Source organism: Procambarus clarkii, chromosome 45 (assembly GCF_040958095.1).
Source record: "Procambarus clarkii isolate CNS0578487 chromosome 45, FALCON_Pclarkii_2.0, whole genome shotgun sequence".
NCBI classification, from domain to species: domain Eukaryota; kingdom Metazoa; phylum Arthropoda; class Malacostraca; order Decapoda; family Cambaridae; genus Procambarus; species Procambarus clarkii.
The window spans coordinates 19,284,501-19,307,823 of NC_091194.1; the positions used below are offsets into that span (position 1 = coordinate 19,284,501).

The 23,323-nt window shown below is 51.1% G+C and overlaps 1 protein-coding gene across 2 annotated transcripts in view; it reads right to left on the reverse strand.

Moving 5' to 3' along the window:
• Nucleotides 1–23,323, reverse strand: part of Hel89B (histone acetyltransferase 1) — a 282,946-nt gene that overhangs the window by 80,958 nt on the left and 178,665 nt on the right. For both annotated transcript variants that reach the window (XM_045760944.2, XM_045760943.2), the window contains 4 exons: nt 13,652–13,888; nt 2,945–3,212; nt 2,463–2,698; nt 926–1,063 (listed from right to left, as the gene is read on the reverse strand). In XM_045760944.2, the coding sequence (XP_045616900.2) occupies nt 926–1,063; nt 2,463–2,698; nt 2,945–3,212; nt 13,652–13,888 (879 nt within the window). The remainder of the gene's footprint in view (nt 1–925; nt 1,064–2,462; nt 2,699–2,944; nt 3,213–13,651; nt 13,889–23,323) is intronic.

Sequence of the window (23,323 nt, forward strand, 5' to 3'; positions counted from 1 at the left end):
CTACACAAGAGCATTTGGAAAGTTCCTTGTTTCAGTGGGACACATGTCTCCTAGAGCTTGGTGCTGGGAGCAATGCCTGGGCATGGAGAGCAACCTGGAGAGCCTTCCTTTGAAAGTCACATTGTATACCTGAGTTACCCAACAGGCTCACACCAAGAACAATACACCATGTATAGTAGAGGGCCAGTATGAAGCAACAAAAAGAATAATATAAATAATAATTATAATAATGATAAGTAATGGTAATATCTTCTCACAGACATACCAACATAGGATAAAAACCCACACTTACGTATTTGTGACTTATGTAAAGATTTACACAAAGTCTCTTGCATTCTCCCGAGTGCTCTATCAAGGCATTAGTTGTCGAGATGTAAATCTCGTCTTAACTACATAATCAGATCTTGACAAAGAACTCACCAGAGTGCACAACACTTTGTGTAAATCTTCGCATAAAATTGACAAATATATAAGCGAGACTTTTTATCCTATGTTGTAACAACAACAACGATGACAATGACAACGACCGCCACGGCAACGACCATGACCAGAAAATCCACTGGGGCTGTGAGGAGATGTGAACCCATGACCAAGGCATTGCCAGCCTTGGTCATGGGTTTGTGTCACTTCACAGCCCTACTGGACTTTCTCATTGATATATATCAGGCTAGTGTGATTTTCTGTGTGTAAATAATAATAATAATAATAATAATAATAATAATAATAATAATATTTTCTTAAGGATTTGGTTTCATCAGAGTAGAGAGGTAAAATCTATTATTACATAGTGGTAATGAGCTAAGCTATACACACAAGACAACAGTGTTAGGACTGACACTTTTGGGGTCACAATACTATCTGGTAGGGAAGGGGGGGGATATATAAACACATGAATAGTAAGGTTCAGGCTCCCTTACTGACTCACTTGACGCTCTTCCTCTTTAGTGTAATGGTCTCCAGCAAGGATACATATAGACTGAAGAGTTTTCCCAAGACCCATGTCATCACAAAGTATTCCATGGAGCTTGTACCGATTCAAAAATGCCAACCAGTTAACGCCATTCTGTAATATGAGAGAAAGGATAAAAACATAAGAATCAAGGAAACTACAGAAGGCCTACTGGCCCATACATGGCAGCTTCTATTTATATCCACCTAAACACACTCATGTCTAACCTACGCTTGAAGCAATCAAGGAATCCTATGTATTCTATGAATCTTCTTCAAGGAGTGACGGACCAGCCGAGCTGTGATGGGTATGTGGGCCTGAGGGCCGCTCCAAGCAACAGCCTGGTGGACCAAACTCTCACTAGTCAAGCCTGGCCTCGGGCCAGGCTTGGGGAGTAGAAGAACTCCCAGAACCCCATCAAGCAGGTATCAAGCAGGTATATTATCTTACGCGGTAATTGGTTCCACAAATTGGCAACGCTGACACATCGTCATATATCACTTTTATTTGGAGAGAGAGAAGCTCTCCAGCCCACTCAAGACAGGAGAGCAGAACAGGAAAAGAAAGTTAAAGATATTACAAAGTCTTACCTGACCAATTCATGAGACCTTTTTATCATCTCTGAACTAACATTCGTACTCTCCAGTTCAGCGAATCATCCACACCAGCACCTCACTGCTTCATATGACTAAGGAAAATTCAAGTATAGTGCTCCTCATGAAATACCATATACTAACCTGTCATTCACAATCTATTGCCATGTGGCCTTGTTCCCATTCTCTATTTTTTATGTAACCTTTTCACATACCTTTAACTCGCATTTTATTATTTGTTTTCTTGCCCTTCCCCTCCCCCCTCTCTTTATCATCACCTGCTATTATCACTACCTCATCCTACAAAGCAGTTCCTAGCCTTCTACAAACTTGCACTACACTTTTTTTTTTTTTATTAACTAAATATTGCTTATACAGTATATATCCCATTTACTCACATTGGTTTATTTCTCTCTCTCTCTCTCTCCAAGATCATAATTAATTCTTGTATTTACCTACCTGATCTCTCACATTATTATTTCTCAACTATTTTATTTCAACTCTTGGATCCTTGAGGTATGGCCCCTTCCCCCCATTTATACTTACCTCACACTAGAGAGAGAACAACATGTGAATCAATCTATAAATCTCGATGATATTTCTCTCGCTGCTCTCACATCACACTCCTCTCAAGAAGCAGTCAAACTCTATAATTAAATAACTTCCCAAGCACCATAAATATTTAAAGTACACTATACTCTTACAGTTGAAAAATACATGTTAACAATACCTAACTCAATTCATAAACTGTTTTAAATAGAGCCATTTATTCCTACAACACCATTGCCACTTATAATTACAGTCAGTTCCCACTTTACCTTCCAATCACCCATTACAATTATTCTTGCACTCGCTATGTATCATGTGTATCTAATTATCTAAGCATAAAAAGGATTATTTTGAATAGATTCCACACACACCTGCTGATATGCTCTTAATTCGGCATAAATTGGCACAGGAACTTTATAATTTTCAATCTTTGTGGGATCAAGAAGCTTCTCCAGAAACTCTCTCTCTCTGATCTTCTGTTGCAACAACTCTTCACTCAGACTAGGAGGGTCAGGAACACCACCTTCCAGCGGCAGCAGTCGGATCAGTGTCGCAAAGCAGTGTGTCGCCATGAGACGAACACTGCAGTCTTGATCACTCATACGACCTAATTTAAAAGGGGTCACAGAAAACACAAGTTTTCACAGAATGCTAGGTTTAAATTTGCTCTTAAATAATGATATTTGACTTTTATATAACATAACCCTTGATTTCAAGTTTTTTGTAAAAGCTTCAACATTTACCATTTTAATCTTTTCAACTAGTAAAGTTGAACTTTAAAGTTCAACATAATATTTAAATAAAACCATATAGTTTTGAATAAATACAAAAGAATGAGTAAAAACTGACTAACCTAATAAAGGCACAATAAGAAGAACTATGTAAGGCACAACATTAAACCCCAGGCAATCAATAACAGCAAAAATGCACTCCACTGCTCCTTGTCTCTTGCTGTCATCATCAATGGCTCCGAGGCAAGGTACAACTTTCTCCACCACATGGGACATGGTGGGCACAGTAAGGACACAAGCCAGAGCTCCCATCACTCTGCTGGCCATGTGCCGAACAGCACAGAATGGGTGGTATAGCCAGTGCTCAAGCAAGGGAAGCTTGCTCTCAAGCTGAAATTCAGACATCACTTATAAGTACAACATTCATTAGTGACAATAAATTTGGCAATTACAAAAAGAAATACTGTATGTATTAAATTAATTTAGAGAGTATTATGATTTAATACACGTGTCAATAAATGATGCATGTTCCATGAACATTTTTTGGTAACCAAAATCTATTTATACGAACATCATTTAGCAGTCCACTGCCTTGTTAAGAGTCGAGATATGTTTCACGCTCAACATTTCCAATCTTGAACAACACTTTTAACACGTGGAATATACATTACAATTGCATAAAATAAAACATTAAATGTAACACAAAACACGCATGAAGAACCAGAGTGCTTGCAGTGCCCTGAATTCATGTTTAAACAGTAGTTTATGGGTAGAGGAAGAGGTAGGATCATCGCTTCCCGTGACTCGGACCAGCACGCACCACCCCGTGGCTCGGACGAGCATGCGCCACCCGGGGCCCGGACCAGCACGCTCCACCCGGGGCCCGGACCAGCACGCGCCACCCGTGGGTCGGACCAGCACGCGCCACCCATGGGTCGGACCAGCACGCGCCACCCATGGGTCGGAACCGGATCAACCAAAGCACATCCTGACACGGTACGCACGTAACTGCAAAAAGCGCAACCGGACAACACAGGACGCAACCCCGGCCAAACCAATCAAGCATCAATAACCCAAAAACCCCTCGGGAAACCAGCCGTCTCGACCATCGCCAGAACGGAGAAAGGCTGCACACGTACAAATCTACCGCCAGTACCCAGGAGCAGAAACCTGAACCGAAGGGGCTACCACAAACTGAGAAGAAGGCACCCTGATCAAGGACCAGGACGGCGCAGGCAACGCATGAGCAGGCCGGAGGTGAAAAAAACACGAGAAAGCGTATGAAACAGGGCAGATGTGACGTCCACCCCGAATGCAAGCCGGAGAGGCTCCGCCAGCGCCACATAAAACGAAGCAACAGTAAGAAAACATCAATTAACTGTAGTCCAGAAAAACCCAAGAAAGGACAAGACAACACACTTGTTCATAGGACAAGATAACCCGATGCGAAAGAGAAGACAACGTACAAAGAGCAAGAAAAAGTGCATAGAAACACCAGGAACGTCATACTGTCGCCAAGACGAAGCTCGCAGGTGGGACACCGTCAACAACCTGGTTGATACCTGGTTGATGGGGTTCTGGGAGTTCTTCTACTCCCCAAGCCTGGCCCGAGGCCAGGCTCGACTTGTTAGAGTCTGGTCCACCAGGCTGTTGCTTGGAGCGGCCCGCAGGGCCACATACCCACCACAGCCCGGCTGATCCGGAATTTCTCTTAGAAAACCGTCCAGTTTTCTCTTGAAGATGTCCACGGTTGTTCCGGCAATATTTCTTATAGTCGCTGAGAGGACGTTGAACAACTGCGGACCTCTGATGTTTATACAGTGCTCTCTGTGCTTATGGCACCTCTGCTCTTCACTGGTTCAATCTTGCATTTTCTTCCATATCGTTCACTCCAGTACGTTGTTATTTTACTGTGTAGATTTGGGACCTGACCCTCCAGTATTTTCCATGTGTATATTATTTTGTATCTCTCTCGTCTCCCTTCCAAGCCCACCTGAACACCACAGAGATGGTGATACCCACATCAAAATACCAGACGCGAAGAGCCGAGGAGAAGGCCGGACCAGTCACGTACAGGAACGATCCGACCTGCCGAAAGAGGTGGAGCCGCGGGAAAACGTCCCAGGTTCGGGCACCTATCAAGCAGCATCTGAAAAGAAGCTGGGCTGGCCACCAAGGAAACAATAAGGACTGCTCTCATGGGAATGGGCTGCAACCGAGCCAGAACCCAAAGCAACAGCCGGACCGGGAGAAGAGGAACAGGTACCCCCACCTCGACCAGTCCTGCCAAAAAGCATCCAACGTGAACGCCGCGCAGGCGGGTAAGGGCGCCACATAAAATGGGCGACGCCTAGACCACGCCGACTCGAAGAACGTCCATGGCCAAGAGTCCATACGTCTGGCAGAGCCGGCGACGACCGGCCAATCCGCGAACAGAAGAATGAACCGAGACAGCTTTCCGCCAGGACGCAGGACACAACCCGGACATGAAACTCACGGTTAGCCAAACCCCGAGAATCCAGCAAACAAGCCACTCCAAGGAACCAACCCCAAAGGTCAACACCTAAGAGAAACCCTGTGGTTCCGGCAAGAACCGCCAGAGAACAGTCCGAATGGAGCTGAATGGTAGAGCACCGAGTGACCCAAACCCTCCGAAGCGCAAACCAGACAGCCATGAACTCCCGAACCGTGCTGTGAACCCGACGGACGGACAGACTCCACCATCCTCGGCCGACCTGGTGAGCACTGGTCACAAAGCCCCAGCCAAGAGATGACCCGTCCGTGAACACATCGAGCGAAGGCTCGGGGAGGTGCCAAGGCACGGAACCCTGAAAACCCCAAAGAGGAAGCTGGTGACGCAGCACCAACACAAGATCCCCAGAGAAACGAACCCAACGATTGCAAGAGGCGGAAGGAGAGTCTCCGTAGGAACCAACCAGATGCCGAAGCCAAACACGACCCCGCGGGCAGACCAGCACATCGAAGTTCAGACTCCCGCACAACCGCTCGAGCAACCCGGGACCCCCTCATGCACAGCCAAAGGCGGGACCACAGCCGCAGTAACACTTCTGGAGGGAAAGACAAGGAATGGCCCAATAGCCCTAATCAAGGGCCAGGTCCGAACCCGGGACGGAAACAGATGGAATGGCCTCCAGATCACCAGGAAACCAAACCCGGCGATCTGGAAAGAACCACACCCCTGGGGAGCAGACAAGAGAACCAACTGCGAGCCCACACCAGCCAGTCGTTGAGGTAGGCCAGACACCAAATCTCAAGCAGACTCAGACAGGGCACCAAGATCCGGTAAAAATGAAAAAAAAAAAAAAAAAAAAAAAAAAGTGCCAATAATTGACCTGGAGGTCCAGGGCCACCATCTAAGCACCCGGCCCCAACAGAAGCCGGACAGGAGACAACAGTCCTCCGAGGAGGGCATAGAAAACCAGGGAGCAGACTGAAGAAGTCCAGAAGAACCGCAGATTCGAAGGCCCATGTCTGCAAAGAGCAGACGGGAACCCCAGAAGGATGGGGCGGATCGACCACGCCCAACGCACCCACCAAGATGACATTAGCTTACGAACTGAAGCTTGGCAGCCGGCGCGGTAGGTTCGGGGCTCCCCCCTTCCCCCTTCCCCTCTCGGGGCGGGGAGGGCTGCACGGACGATCGGCAAGGCAGTAATGTGTGATGTATGCTTGTTTGCTTGTTTCCTTGGGATTGTAGGGAGTTTCTACCTCTTTGTTCGTTTTTTTGTTTTAGTTTTTTACCATGTGGGGTTTGTTTTGTCATGCCTATCTTTCTGGGTGCCTGACTCCGGTCGATGGCAGATAAGGAAAACTCCAACCATAGGAGGGTTTTCCAGTGCCATTGCTCCCTGAAACCTCTCTGAAGGGGCCAGGTTCTGGCGCTGGTCCCTGGTAGGTCTGAACTCCTTAGCTAATGTCCCGGTCTAATATAACATACATTAGCCCAATAAGCTCCAGGGAGCCGTAGGGGCTCCCCACAGAAAAACAGCGTTGAATGTTATGAAGCGCCACTTTCTGGGCGAGTCCCTATGGCTCCCTGGAGCTCATCAGGGGAAGCCCCAGACCCCACACGCCAGCTATCCACCCTTTAGTTCTTTGGCTGGATGTCAAAACACGCGAAAAACCGTCAACTGGAGGGAGGGAGGGAGGGATGCCGGGGAGCATCCAGTTCTCACCCAGAACTGCCGTTTCATTACATTCAACGCTGGTTTTCTGGGGGGGAGCCCCTTCGGCTCCCCGGTGCTAACTACCCACAGAGGAAAAAACTTAGGGACTTACCTGGGAAGCGGTCGCTGCTCACTCCTCAACTCAAAGTCGATACAATTGACTGCAACCAGCGCCCCAAAGTGACACAGGCCCGACTAGGCCTAGGGACGTTCACAAGGTAACGAGCAGCCAGGACCCTGTTCGACTGCCAAAAGCCCCATGCCCGAATGTCAGCCCACGACATGTTGCCAAAGACGGCAGCAAGAGCAGCGAACTTACGAACATCATGGGCACGGGGATAGACCGCAGGCTGGCTAGCCTTAATAACTCTGCGGATGATCTGGGAGACACGCACCCGCGAAAAGGGAAGAAGAAAAACCGAATCAACCCAAAGCCCATCCCCGGACACAGAAGCCGTGGTGCGCAAATAACAATGAAGAGCCACAACCGGAGACAAAACATGATGCACTCTCCCCGGCTTAACCAACCAAGCATCCACAACCCAGGGGACCCCTCTGGAGAGCAGCCGTCTCATTCTTCGCCAGAAAAGAAGGAGACGGCTGCAAACGAACAAAACTATCACGAAGACCAAAAGAGCAGAAACATCCTGCGGTTGGTGAGCACGAAGCTCACTAACCTGACCCCCAGATGCCAATGCCAACAGAAAAGAGCCTTGGAGAAACATTCCTGATCTGAAGGGGCCACAACAAACCAAGGAGAAGAAAGATAAGAGAGCACTCTGTGCAATGACCAGGACGGCTCAGGTGGTGCATGAGCAGGCCAGAGGTGAAACAACGCCCAAGACAGTTTGTGAAACGGTGCAGAAGTAATATCAATACCGAAAGCAAGCTGAAGCGGATCTGCCAGTGCCGCACGATATGAGGCGACAGTGTTAGGCATAAGGTGACGGTCCTGGAACAACCAAGGGAAAAAGGACAACACCATCCTAACAGAAAGCGACGTACAACGACGAGGACGCATAAAGAAACGGAAGGACCGCCAAGAATTTTCGTACTGCTGCTGAGACAAAACCCGCAGGTGGGACACTAACAAGGAAGCCACCTGATCACCATAGAGATGATGATACACTCGAGTCAAAAATAACATACGCAAAGACTCGAGAAGAAGATCGAACCAGCCACATGACGTTACGGTCCGACCTGCTGGAAAAGGCGGAGCCGCGGGAAAACCTCCGGGTTCGGACACCGAGCAAGCAGCGCCTGAAACCACGGCTCCAAGAGGACAACTCTCCCTGGGTAAATTTCCAAGCAAGTCAGGCCCTGGAGCAATACCTGAACCGGGGGAAAGAGGTACAGGAACCCCCACCTTGACCAAGTTCACCAAGGGAGTTTGTCGGCCGAGCGGACAGCACGCTGGGCTTGTGATCCTGTGGTCCCAGGTTCGATTCCGTGCGCCGGCGAGAAACAATGGGCAGAGTTTCTTTAACCCTATGCCCCTGTTACCTAGCAGTAAAATAGGTACCCAGGTGTTAGTCAGCTGTCACGGGCTGCTTCCTGGGGGTGGAGGCCTGGTCGAGGACCGGGCGGCAGGGACACTAAAGCTCCAAAATCATCTCAAGATAACCTCAAGACCAGTTCTGCCGAAAGGCATCGACCCCGACGGCCTCGTAGTTGGGGAAGGGCGCCACATACAAGGAAAGACGCCGCGACCACGTCAACGCAAAAAGGTCCACCTCAGGGCGACCAAACGTCCGGCAAAGCCAACTAAAGGAGTCGGCGTCGACCGTTCATTCCATCGAGAGGGAAACGAAACGGGACAAGCCTTCAGCCATGATGCTGGACATGCCCTGCACGTGAACTGCCAGGAGAGCCAAACCCCGAGAACTCAGCAGACGAGTCACATGAAGCGACCAGCGCCAAAGAGCCAAGGACAGCATCCCCCCCCCCCGGTTCAAACAGTGAACCACCGGGGAGTAGTCCGAATGGAGCCGAATCGTTGATCCGTGGGCGACCCGAACCCTCTGAAGAGCAAACCACACTGCCGCGAACTTCCGTACCATGCTGTGGACTCGACGAAAGGACGGACCCCACCATCCCGGGCCAGCCTGGTGAGCACTGATCACAAAACCCCAGCCGAGAGACGACGCGTCCATGAACACATCGAGCGGGGGCTCGGGTAGGCACCAAGGCACTGAACCCCGAAAAACCCGTAGAGAAAGCTGGCGACGCAGCAGCCGATGCAAGGCCCCCTGGGGTTTGAACCCAGCAATCCTGAGAGGCGAAAGGGGCATCCCCGAAGGAACTACAACAGCCGATGAGGCCAAACCCGACCTGGCGGGTAGACCATCATCTTGAGGTTATCTTGAGGATATCTTGAGATGATTTCAGGGCTTTTTAGTGTCCCCGCGGCCCGGTCCTTGACCAAGCCTCCACCCCCAGGAAGCAGCCCGTGACAGCTGACTAACACCCAGGTACCTATTTTACTGCTAGGTAACAGGGGCAGGGTGAAAAACTCTGCCCATTGTTTCTCGTCGGCGCCTGGGATCGAACCCAGGACCACAGGATCACAAGTCCAGCGTGCTGTCCGCTTGGCCGACCGGCTCCCATCGCGAAGTTCAGGCTCCCACACAGATCCTCTAGCAACTGCCGGGTGACCCGGGAGCCCCCCAGAAACAGGCGCAAGCGGGACCGCAGCCGCAGGAGAGACTCTGGAGGGAGAGACAAGGAAGCGGTCCGAGAGTCCCACACAAAACCCAGCTAGGTCCAAACCTGGGAGGGGAACCAAATGGGACTTCCTCCAGTTCACCAAAAACCTGAACCTGGCGAGCTGGGAAAGAACCAAATACAACTGGCCCGGCTGGGAGCCCAAACCAGCCAGTCGTCGAGGTAGGCCAACACCCGAACACCTAAGAGACGCAGATGGGCCACAATGACCCATGTAAGGCGTGTTCACACGCGAGGTGCCAGGTTCAACCCGAACGGGAGACAACAAAAGCGGTAACCCTGCCACCCCACAACAAAACCGAGCCAGCCCCTGAACCCCGGAGAAATCAGGACATACCAACAGCCGGCACCAAGAGGAGACAAACCTAGGACAAAGTAGTCATCTGAGAGGAGGTGCAATAAACCCACAGGTTTAGACGGGACAAGTCCAGAATAAACCTGTGGTCCGCGCAGTCCCGTTTCAAAACCGGAAAGAGACGGGAAACCACCAGAGGAACGAGGCCACGCTGACCACGCCCAAGCGAACCAACTCCGAGATGACCTCGACAGAGTGCAAGAGAAAAAGCCCGCCCCACCAACCCCGAATCCCCCAAAGGAGAAGGCACCATCTAATGCCGCTGCAAGAAACAACCCAAAAGGCCCACAAATCGTGAGACCAGGCGTGAGCAAACAGAGTGAGCCTCCCCTCCATCGCCCCGTCAATGGGACGAACCGCGAAATGGGCCAATGTCCCTTATGTGAACCCAACCTCAGCACAGAGCAATCACCGCGCCGACCAGATGAAGAAGGTTCCGAAGGTTGCACCGGCTCCAAAACTGGCACCACTGGCCTACCACAACACGGGGCCTCGTAGCCTGGTGGATAGCGCGCAGGACTCGTAATTCTGTGGCGCGGGTTCGATTCCCGCACGAGGCAGAAACAAATGGGCAAAGTTTCTTTCACCCTAAGTGCCCCTGTTACCTAGCAGTAAATAGGTACCTGGGAGTTAGTCAGCTGTCACGGGCTGCTTCTTGGGGTGTGTGTGTGTGGTGTGGGAAAAAAAAAAAAAAAAAAAAAAAAAAAAAAGTAGTTAGTAAACAGTTGATTGACAGTTGAGAGGCGGGCCGAAAGAGCAAAGCTCAACCCCCGCAAAAACACAACTAGTAAACACAACAGGAGGAACCCTGAGTTCTGGCATGACCCTTCCAGGAAGACCCTCTATGACCTCCAGGAAGACCAACAAGGGACAACAACTGGATGAAGCCGCCTGCAGATACTGCACCACTGCAGACTCTGCAAATTAACAGCAAGGGACAAAAAGGCAACCTAAGAGCCAGGGGCCCAAGCGGATTCCACAGAGGAAGCAAACACCGCCTGCCGACACATGAGAAGGGAGGCAAAAAACAGCAACACCGCATCCCTCAGGATCTGCACAAACAGCTTCAAAAGAGCAGATGATACATGTCGTTGAGACCAACGCACAAGAAGGAGGAATCATTATGGAGGAGTAATCCGGGACGCACAGGAGGTGGGGCGCGAAGGCTTCCCGCACCACAAGAGGCGGGATATGGAAGGCCAAAAACCTCCAGAAGACGGGACCACCAAACCCAAGGGAAACATGAAACTGAACCCTGGGAGGGGTGGACACCAAATCTAACTCGTATGAGGAGGAACAGAAAACCCCACTCCTTGCAACAACAAGTCCCACACGGAGGGTACAAAAAACCCAAGCGGGGTCCAACGGGCCCCAAGGCCCACAAGTCAACCCCTCCCCCACCCTGGGAACCTCTCCATGAAAACCCGGGGCCGAGCCATCCTCCAAACACCCTCCCTCTAAAGAAAAGACAGGAGCAGCCAAGAAAGCAGGAACGAAGGGGGGCTCACTGGTCAGACCCAGGAGAACCGAGCTGGAGAAACATGCTCGAATGCCTCTGTCGCCACCTCAGAAGGGGCATTCCCTGAAACCACTCCAAGTCTCAACACCAACTAAACCCCTGCCCCAATTCCGAAACCTCAGTCTCTTTGCACCCTGAAGCAGGATGAATAAAGGAAAAGGATGAACAAGGGGGGCGCAGACTTAACCAAGGGCGAAGCGACCAGCACCCCCAAGTCCGGGTCCCTATAACCAAAACGGGGCAATCTCAGGGCAACCGGGGTAGCAATCAACCTGGCGGGTTGCAGCAACCTAAACTGAGCATGAAACACCAAAGCTGCCTACACCCACATATCATGATCATCAAACTGGGTGAACTGGAGTATGAATAAGGAACAAAGCTTGCAAGAAACTCGCAAGGTCGAAGGTGTCACCAACCCAACAGGCAGCATGACAGAGGCACAACCGCTGAGTGCCAACCTGAGACAAGGGGACAGAGCAGCCTTCAAATGCACACGAAGCGAGATGGGACTTAGGGGTCACATCCATCAGAACAAAGCCCCCCCAACCCTGCAGGGTTTCCCAGGACCCTTGGTCATGTAATTTTGCTAAGGGAAGCCAGGCAGGGTACTGGTAACCGGCACCCAAAGTTACCAAACAAACTGCTATAGCTGATCCTCTGGGACGTTTACACTCACAGGGGCCTAGTGGAGGACCACCAAGATAGAAATGTGTGGGACCAAACCAAGGGGCAGACCCTTGGTTTGGTGATTTTTGGTTTGGACCCAGACCCCCAACCAGGCAGGAAAACAAAAATAAAAGAAAAACCCCACAAGAGGACAACGTGCCCAGGTGGAACAGAACCAGCTGCTATGAGAGATGAAAACTAGCTGCACAGTACCTTGCGCCCCAACCAGTGATGAAACTACCCCCTACCCAGAGGCAAACAGTGGTGCATGAAACACCCAAGCTGACTCAAGGGCAGTTAGTCACCGAGCAGCATAAGACCTTGAGGATGTAGACCCCAAGGTGACCTTTGAAAAGTGGCCCCAAGCCCCAAGGGCAGTACTTACTACTATCTCACTATGACTGTTTCCTAGCAGTAGGGAATACACCAACAAAGAGGGATCAGTCATACCACTAATGTGTTAAATTGCTTCTAAATTCTGCTACTTGACTCAACAAGAGTGGCTACCATTGTACCATACCACTGTGTTGAAATGTCCAGGTGCTAAACAAAAGCATTCTCCAGATATCACACAGACATAGAAGTAATATGAAAACAATTAGACATCTTGAGGATAATTAAAACTGCATAAATAAAGAAAAGATATGTATAAATTTTTAGGATAGCAATACAGGAATAACTTCCAGGGAATAATTCAAAATACTGTACTATATCCATCCTCTCTATCATCTTTATAGCATATATAAAAATAAGATTGATATATTATGATTTATTTTTGCTTGCTTAACCCCCCTCAACTGCGCCAGCCAACAAATATAGTTTTGAGAGTTGTTCATTTTTTTTTAATTAGGCTATATGTTAATGTTTTTAATGTTTTTTAATGTTTTCATTACTCTGTGTTTTGAAATGAAAATAGTTTAGTTTGGAAAAATTTTGACATTAACTTTACCTGAACATTTATAAAAACAACAAAAATATGTCCTTAACAATTGCCCGTTTAAGTTTTTGCCTAAAACAAGTGCGCAGTGAACGGGTTAAAGCAGCATATTGTTGGTCCACAATTGGGTTCCTTTTTGACTCGCAATCAGGAAGTCTGGGTTCGAGTCCTGGGCAGGACAGAAATGGTTTCTCATGGCACCCGACACGGTCAGTGGGCAAACTAGGCCATCTAACCACCTCAGGCCGGCGCGAGGCCTGGCAGACCGCTTCCTTGCTTTCTAAACTTAGTTTGGGACGCATGAAACCCCAACCCCGATCATGAAACTGGAACTTTCAGATAACTTAAGTTCGCAACTCACGAGCTCCTCTGTATATATATATCCATGCCAATTGTATACTAATAGCTGACGAATGATACAATATAGGAAGAAATAGTGACCTGAGAGACCAGATGGGAATGGAGAGCTGGCACAACCACCTCCAAGAGCTGCAGCCAGTTGACAGCCTCCTGAGCCATCTCTAGTGCTGGGTCACTGTCAACACCACTCTTGAAAGGATTGCATATCAGGTCCCACAACTGAGGTATCTTCTGTGGCAAATCTTTCCCAAAATAGTTAGTAATACATTGAAGGGCGACTGTACACCCCCGTCTCTGAATCGCAGCCAACTGTTGATTCTGAGGAAAATGCAGATAACATTACAGTGTTTAATTTTCCTAAATTGAGAATACTGTAAATACTAATTTATTCTTATATAAATTAACTGTCAAGTTGTCATAACTAATTCCACCACACCAAAGCTGTTTCACTAAGATGGATATACAAACAACATGGATAAACATGGATAAACATAGATGGAGTGAGATCAATGATACTGGAGTTAAGTGTTGTAATACAGCTGCAGTCGCCAGACATTGCTGCACTCACGAAGACAAAACTTGAAGATGATATTTTAAATGAGGTTATATTCTCAAGGGGCTACTCAGTTTGGAGATGGGACAGAAAAATTAGGAAAGGTGGTGGCGTGGCTGTGTGGTAAAAGAACACGTAAAGGTAATCAAAATAATGATTGTTAATCCACGAGAAGTTGACATAATAGCACTGGAGATCTGCAATCAGGATGATAAACTAATAATCATAAATACATATAGTCCACTGCCATGCAACACATGGACAAAGGAGGAGCTGGATAATAAACAAGAGGACCTTATAACACTAATGAGAGAGACAATAGCAAGAGCTGACAAAGATAGATCACAACTTTTGGTAGTCAGCGACTTCAACTTGAAATCCATAGAGTGGGAGGCATATGAAACTAGAATAGGATTTTTGGACTTGTAGATTCGTAAACCTCATCCTGGAAACATTCTTGTATCAACACGTTAAACAAGCTACAAGGATGAGGGAAGGGGGATGTTCCTTTCAGGCTGTATAGAAGGAAAGAAGAAGAGATATTTGACATTCAGTACAGTACCTCCCTCCCTTGGGTAAAAGTAACCATGTCTTTTTGGGAATAAAGTATGCAATGCGTTATAATCTGGAAGAAAATGAGGTTGAAACAGTTGAAAAGCCTGATTTCAGGAGAGGTCATTATGGGAAACTCAGACATTTCTTAAAGGAATTTGATTGGAAAGACTTGCTGTTAAGACATGAAGTAAATGAGATGTATGTCAAGTTTTGTGAAATATATGATAAAGACAACAAAATATATACCAAAGCAGAGAAGCAGAACTAGGAAACAGGATTGGTTCGACAGAAATTGCGAGAGGGCCGGAGACCATAAGACACAAATATGAAATCAATACAGGAAGAGGCCAAACCTCCAAACATACCAGCGATATAAAGATGCGAGAAACAACTACATGACAGTGAGGAGAGAGGCAGAAAGAAATTTTTAAAAAAGGATTGTGGACAAATGTAAAACAGAACCATCCTATTCTATAAATTCATAAACAACAAATTGCAGGTAAAGGATAATATTCAGAGGCTGAAAATGGGAAACAGATTCACTGAAAATGAAAAGGAAATGTGTGAAACATTAAATGAAAAGATCCAAAGTGTGTTTGTGCAAAATGAAATCTTCAGGGAACCAGACACAATAAGAATTCCAGAGAACAACATAAGAGCACATAGAGGTGTCTAGAGACGAAGTGGAAAAAATGCTCAAGGAGCATTACATCCATGCTAGAAGAACAAAGAACAAAGCAGTTGGTCCAGATGGAGTTTCACCATGGGTTCTGAGAGAATGTACATCCGAGCTCAGCATTCCACTTCAACTGATTTTTCAGACATCCTTGTGTACAGGAGTCGTAGGAGATGTGTGGAAACAGGCTAACATTGTTCCAATCTACAAAAGTGACAGCTGGGAAGATCCCCTCAATTATAGACCTGTATCATTGACAAGTGTAATAGTCAAAACATTGGAAAAAAGTAATTCAAACTAAATGGGTAGAACACCTGGAGAAAAACGATATAATATAAAACCACAGTATGGTTTTCGATCTGGAAGATCCTGTGTAACGAATTACTCAGTTTCTATGATCGAGCCACAGAGATTTTGCAGGAAAGAGATGGTTAGATTGACTGCATCTATCTGTACCTAAAAAAGGCTTTTGACAAAGTTCCACATAAGAGGTTGTTCTGGAAACTGGAACATATTGGAGGAGTGACAGGTAAGCTTCTAGCATGGATGAAAAATTTCCTGATACAAAAATGAGGGCCGTAATCAGAGGCAATGTATCGGATTGATAGAAAAAATGAGGGGCAGTAATAAGAGGAAGTGAATTGGACTGGAAGAATGTCACAAGTGGAGTACCACAGGGTTCAGTTCTTGCACCGGTAATGTTCATTGTCTACATAAACGATATACCAGATTGAATACAGAATTATATGAACATGTTTGTTGATGATGCAAAGATAATAGGGAAGATAAGAAACTTAGATGATTGTCATGCCCTTCAAGAAGACCTGGACAAAATAAGTATATGGAGCACCACCTGGCATTTATTCACATCAAATTCCATTTGCCATGTTATGGAATGTGGAATTGCAGAACATAGACCCCACACAACCTATAAATTATGTGAGAAGTCTTTAAAGAATTCTGACAAAGAAAGGGATCTGGGGTGGTTCTAGATAGAAAACTGTCACCTGAGGACCACATTAACCCTTAAGCTGCTAAGGGATCCTGAGGAGATTTACACCCTTGTGGGCAAGAATAAAATCTAAAAAAAACCAGCGTTGAATGTAATGAAACGCCATTTTCTGGGTGAGTCCCGGAGGCTCCCCGGAGCTATCCCAGGCTGATATGCTAATGTCAGACTTTGGCATCAGTCATGTGTATGGAGTTCTTAGGCCTACCGGGGACCACGGCCAGAACCGGGCCCCCTCAGAGAGGCAAGGGGAGCAATGGCCTATAGAAGCCCCCGTGTAGTTGGAAGCATTCTATGTCTGCCATCGACCGGAACAGGCACCCAGAAAGGTAAGCGCCCCAAAACAAACCCCTATTCTGGTTAAAATTGCTACCTAAAACCGAACTAGTGGATAGAACTCCCCAACCGAAAACAAGCAAACTAGTGTGACGTCACACACTGCCGCGCCGCTGTCTGCGCAGCTCCCCCCTCCCCGGGAGGGGGAAGGGGGAGCCCCAGACCCCCCGCGCCGGCTACCCACACCTCAGTTCTTGAGGCTGTATGTCAAAAATGCGAAAAACCGCCGACCGGAGGGAGGGAGGGATGCCGGGGAGCCTCCGGGACTCACCCAGAAAATGGTGTTTCATTACATTCAACGCTGGTTTTCTGGGGGGAGCCCCGTCGGCTCCCCGGAGCTAACTACCCACAGACAGAAAAAGAGGGACTTACCCGGGAGGCGGTCGTCGCTCACCCCTCAACTCGAAGCCGAGACAACTGGCTGCAACCGCCGACCCAAAGCAACACAGGCCCGACGAGGCCCAGGGACATTCACAAGGTAACGAGCAGCCAGGACCCTGTTCGACCGCCAAAATCCCCGCGCCCGAATATCAGACCAAGACAATCCCAAAGACGGCAGCAAGAGCCGCGAACTTACGAACGTCATGGGCACGGGGATAGACCGCAGGCTGGCTGGACCTAATAACCCTGCGGACGACCTGAGAGACCCGAACCCGCAAACAGGTTAGAAGGGAAACCGGATCAACCCACAGCGCGTCCCCGGACACAGAAGCTGTGGCGCGCAAATAACGGCGAAGCGCCGCAACTGGACACAAAACATGATGCACCCCCGGCCTGACCAACCAAGCATCAACCACCCATGGACCCCTCCGGAACGCAGCAGTCTCATTCTTCGCCAGAAAAGAAGGAGACGGCTGCAAACGAACAAAACTATCACCACGACCAAAAGAGCAGAAACCCCTGCGCCGGAGGAGAGCATGAAGCTCCCCTACCCGACCCCCAGAGGCCAAAGCCAACAAGAAAAGTGCCTTGGAAAAACAATCCTGGACCGAAGGGGCCACAACGAAACGAGGAGATGAAAGGAAAGCGAGCACTCTGTCCAAAGACCAGGACGGCTCAGGCGACGCATGAGCAGGCCGGAGGTGAAACAATGCACGAGACAGCTTGCGAAACGGCGCAGACGTAACATCGATACCGAAAGCAAGCTGAAGCGGCTCCGCCAGCGCCGCACGATACGAAGCGACAGTGTTAGGCATAAGATGACGGTCCTGAAACAACCACGAGAGGAAGGACAAGACCACCCGAACAGACAAGGAGCTAACACGACGAAGACGCAAAAAGAAACGGAAGGACCGCCAGGAAACTTCATACTGCCGCCGAGAAGAAGCCCTCAGGTGGGACACCAACAAGGAGGCCACCTGATCACCATAGAGATGATAGACTCGAGTCAAAAAAACCATACGCGAAGACTCGAGGAGAAGATCGAACCAGCTACGTGACGTACCGGCCCGATCTGCTGAAAGAGGCGGAGCCGCGGGAAAACCCTCGGGTTCGGACACCGAGCAACCAGCGCCTGAAACCAAGGCCGGGCCGGCCACCAAGGGGCCAGAAGGACAACTCTCCCCCGGTAAGTCTCTAAGCGAGTCAGGACCTGGAGCAACAGCCGAACCGGGGGAAAGAGGTTCAGGAACCCCCACCTCGACCAGTCGAGCCGAAAGGCATCGACCCCGACGGCCTCGCAATCGGGGAAGGGCGCCGCATAAACGGGAAGACGCCGCGACCACGCCGACGCGAAGAGGTCCACCTCGGGGCGCCCGAACGTCTGGCAAAGCCAACGGAAGGACTTGTCGTCGACCGTCCACTCCGTGGAGAGGGGAACGAAGCGAGACAGGGCGTCGGCAAAGACGTTGGACACGCCCCGTACGTGAATCGCCAGGAGAGCCAAACCCCGAGAACTCAGCAGACGAGTCACCCGAAGCGACCAACCCCAAAGAGACAAGGACCGCATCGAACCCCCGCGGTTCAGGCAATGAACCACCGGAGAGCAGTCCGAATGGAGCCGAATCGTCGATCCGCGGACCACCCGAATCCTCCCCAGAGCAAACCACACTGCCGCGAACTCCCGCACCGTACTGTGAGCTCGACGGAAGGACGGATCCCAACGCCCCTGGCCGGCCTGGTGAGCACTGGTCACAAAACCCCAGCCGAGAGACGACGCATCCGTGTACACATCGAGCGAGGGCTCGGGTAGGCGCCAAGGCACTGAACCCCGAAAAACCCGAAGAAGAAGCCGGTGACGCAGGAACCGACGCAAGTCCCCCGGGGGTCGAACTCTGCGATCGCGAGAGAGGCGGAAGGGGGAACCCCGAAGGAACCTGAACAGCCGTCGAAGCCAAACCCGACCCGGCGGGTAGACCACCATCGCGAAGTTCAGGCTCCCGCACAGCCCCTCGAGCAACCGCCGGGTGACCCGAGGGCCCTCCAGAAACAGACGAAGGCGGGACCGCAGCCGCAGGAGAGACTCCGGAGGGAGAGACAAGGAGGCGGTTCGAGAGTCCCACACAAGACCCAGCCAAGTCCGAACCTGAGAGGGAACCAGATGGGACTTCCTCCAGTTCACCAAGAACCCGAACCCGGCGAGCTGGGAAAGAACCAAATCCCTGGCTAGCTAGCAAGCTGACTGGCTGGGAGCCCAAACCAGCCAGTCATCGAGGTAGGCCAACACTCGAACACCTAGGAGACGCAAACGAGCCACCACAACCCGTGTAAGGCGTGTGAACACGCGAGGTGCCAGGTTCAACCCGAACGGGAGACAACGAAAGCGGTAACTCAGACGCCCCACTACAAAACCGAGCCAGTCCCTGAACCGCGGATGAATCGGGACATGCCAATAAGCGTCCCGGAGGTCCAGGGACACCATCCAAGCTCCCGGCTCCAAGAGGAGCCGAACCTGAGACAGCGTAGTCATCCGAAAGGAGGGGCAATGAACCCAGGGGTTCAGACGGGACAAGTCCAGAATGAACCGCAGGTCCGCGCAGTCCCGTTTCGGAACCGGAAACAGACGGGAAACCCATCTGAGGGACGACGTCGTTTCGACGACGCCCAAGCGTACCCACTCCAAGACGACTCGACAGAGCGCAGGGGAAGAAGCCTGCCCTGCCAGCCCCGACCCCCCAAAGGGGGGAGGGGCCACCCAACGCCACCGCAGGCCGCGAGACACGACCCGAAAGGCCCACGAATCGTGGGACCAGGCGCAGGCGAACAGCGCAAGCCGCCCCCCATCGCCCCGTCAAAGGGGCAAACCGCGAAAGGGCCGGCGACCCTTACGAGACCCAGAACCCCGCACAGCGCGAACACCGCGCCGACCAGACGAGGGAGGGTCCGCAGGAGGAGCCAACCCCAAACCTGACACCAGAGGCCTACCACGACGAGAGGAACCCCGAGCCCTGGCACGACCTTTCCGGGAAGACCCACCCCGGGACCCCCGGAAAACCAACAAGTCCGACATCGGACGACAAGCCGCCGACGCAGCCTGAATAAACTGCGTCACGGCCGACTCCCCAAACAGGAGAGGACAAAAAGGTGAAGAACGCCTAAGAGCCAGAGCCCAAGCAGATTCCACGGAGGAACCCAGCACCGCCTGCCGACACGCGAGACGGGAAGCATAGAACAGGGAAACCGCATCCCGCAAAATCGGCGTGAACAGCTTCAAGAAGGCAGCCGACGAACGCGCAGCCGAGGACAAGGTGCCAGACCCCGGGACGGACCCAAGCGTCCCCACATCCTCCACGAGCCAATCCGAAGACAGCTCCAGGAGGGAAAAGAACCGCAAGGCCGAACACAAAAGGCCCCGAGCGCGCAAGTCCTCCGCCACGAGCGCCGCCGAAAGGGAGGGAACCTGCACATGGAGCTGAATAACGCCCACATCGCGGGGAAGGGCAGGGGCAAACAAGCATTCATTCAGGTACTCAAGATCACCCCCCAGGAAAACCTGAAGCACCGTGGAAGCTTCCCGCCACTCCAGCGTGCGGGAACGACAGAAGGAATGCCAGGAATCCAGACCAAACAAGGGGCAGTCTGCTAGCCAGGACGACTCCCGAACCTTGTAACGGAGCCAGAAAGGGAACGAAGTCCCAAACCTGAACGTGGACGGATCCATTTCCGAGGCATAATCCGGGTCACGCAGGAGGTAAGCTGCAAAGGCCGCTCGCACCACACCAGGTTGGATGCGATAAGCCGAAAACCTCCGGAAGGACGGAACCGACGTACCCGGCGGAACATGGAACCGTACCCGGGGAGGGGCCGATACCAAATCCAACTCGTACGCAGAGGGGGGGAAAGAAAACCCCACACCTTGTAACAATAAGCCCCGCTCAGTGGGAAGAAAAACCCAGGCGGGGTCCAGCGGGGCCCAAGGCCCCCAAGTCAGCCCCTCCCCAGCCTCGAGGTCCGTCACCACAGGACCCGAGGCCGAGTCCTCTCCCCAAGCCCCGACCCCACAAGACAAGGACGGAGCAGCCGGAAAAGCTGGAGGAAGGGGGGCCCACTGGTCAGACCCTGAAGCTTCGGCCAGGAGACAAGACTCGAATGCCTCTGCCGCCCCCCCGGAAGGGGCAACCCCCGAAGCTGCCCGAGTCTCGAGATCAAGTAACCCCTGCTCCGACCCCGAAACCCTCAGACGCTTCGGGGCCGGAAGCAGGGGCGGGGGACCAGAACGAACAGAAGGGGAAGGACGAGGAGGTGCGGACTGAACCAGGATCGAAGCGACCCCCACCCCCAAGTCCGGGTCTCGAAAAGCAAAGCGGGGCAGCCCCGGGGCATCCGGGGAAGCAACCAACCGAGCGCGTTGCAACAGACGAAACCTAGACTGCAACGCACGTGCCGCCTGTACCCGAATAGAATCAGAGGATTGGGTAAATTGAGTCGCAAGCAAGCAGCAACACTCACAGGACTCAGGGTCGAAAGTATCACCGACCCAACAGGCAGCGTGGCAGAAGCAAAAACAATGAGGGTCACCCTGAGACAAGGGGACCGAGCAACCCTCAAACTCGCACACAGCGAGTGGGGACTCCGGGGTCACATCCATCGGACCCACGCGCCCCCTAGGGGATTCCCAGGGTCCTGAGCGTTTACTTTAAGAGGACTCGCGCTCAGGTAGTCCCAGGCAGGGTGCTGCAAACCGGCGCCCAAAACTACCAAGCAAACTTCTAAAGCTGAACCCCAGGGACGTGTACACTCACGGGGACCTAGCAGGGGGCGCCACCGAGGAGAACAGTGGAAGGGCAAACAAACTGAATAAAATGACAGAACCCCCCACCAGGCAAAAACAAAAAGAAAAACAAAACCCCGCAAGAGGACAGCGAACCCCAAGGAACAGAGCCGGCCGCGATGTCGGGAAATACAAGCTGAGCAGCACCCTGCGCCCCTACCAGTGCAAACTGCCTCTTACCTGCCGGTAACAAGGGAGAACAGAACACCCAAGAGCCCAACAGGCGGCCGAAAAACCGAAAGGTAAAACGGACCAGCAGAGGCAGACCCCGAGGAGCCTGTGGAAGGTGGCCCCAAGCCCCAAGGGCAGTACTTACAGGGCACCTAGGGAAGGCAGCCCTAGGCGCATGCAGCCCGAGTACTGAAGATAACTCCTGGCTCTCGCACCCACAAAACTAACACCACACGCAAAGCACAGTGCAGTAGCGACACCGGAGCCAGAGCACACGACCATCGCCTATAGCATCAGCCTCAAGAACTGAGGTGTGGGTAGCCGGCGCGGGGGGTCTGGGGCTCCCCCTTCCCCCTCCCGGGGAGGGGGGAGCTGCGCAGACAGCGGCGCGGCAGTGTGTGACGTCACACTAGTTTGCTTGTTTTCGGTTGGGGAGTTCTATCACTAGTTCGGTTTTAGGTAGCAATTTTAACCAGAATAGGGGTTTGTTTTGGGGCGCTTACCTTTCTGGGTGCCTGTTCCGGTCGATGGCAGACATAGAATGCTTCCAACTACACGGGGGCTTCTATAGGCCATTGCTCCCCTTGCCTCTCTGAGGGGGCCCGGTTCTGGCCGTGGTCCCCGGTAGGCCTAAGAACTCCATACACATGACTGATGCCAAAGTCTGACATTAGCATATCAGCCTGGGATAGCTCCGGGGAGCCGACGGGGCTCCCCCCAGAAAAAATTCGGCTTCTAAAAAACCAATGTTGAATATAATGAAACGTCATTTTCTGGGTGATTCCCGGAGGCTCCCCGGAGATTACTAGGCTGATATGCTAATGTCAAACTTTGGCATCAGTAATGTGTATGGAGTTCTTATGGGTCTACCAGGGCCCACGAGCCAGAACCTGGCCCCCACTAAAGAGGCAAGGGGAGCAATGGCCTATATTAACCCCCATGTGATTGGAAGCATTCTATGTCTGCCATCGACCGGGTTAGGCACCCAGAAAGGTAGGCGTCCCAAAACAAACCCCTATTTGGGTGAAAATTCCAACCAAAAGCTGAACGAGTGGATAGAACTCTCCAAACAAAAACGAGCGAACTAGTATGATGTCATCCGTCGTCGTGCCGCTGTCTGTGCAGCTCCCCCCTCCCCGGGAGGGGGAAGGGGTAGTCCCAGATCCACCACGCCAGCGATCCACGCCCCAGTTCTGAGACTGGATGTCAAAATATGCGAAAAAACGCCAACTGGAGGGAGGGGA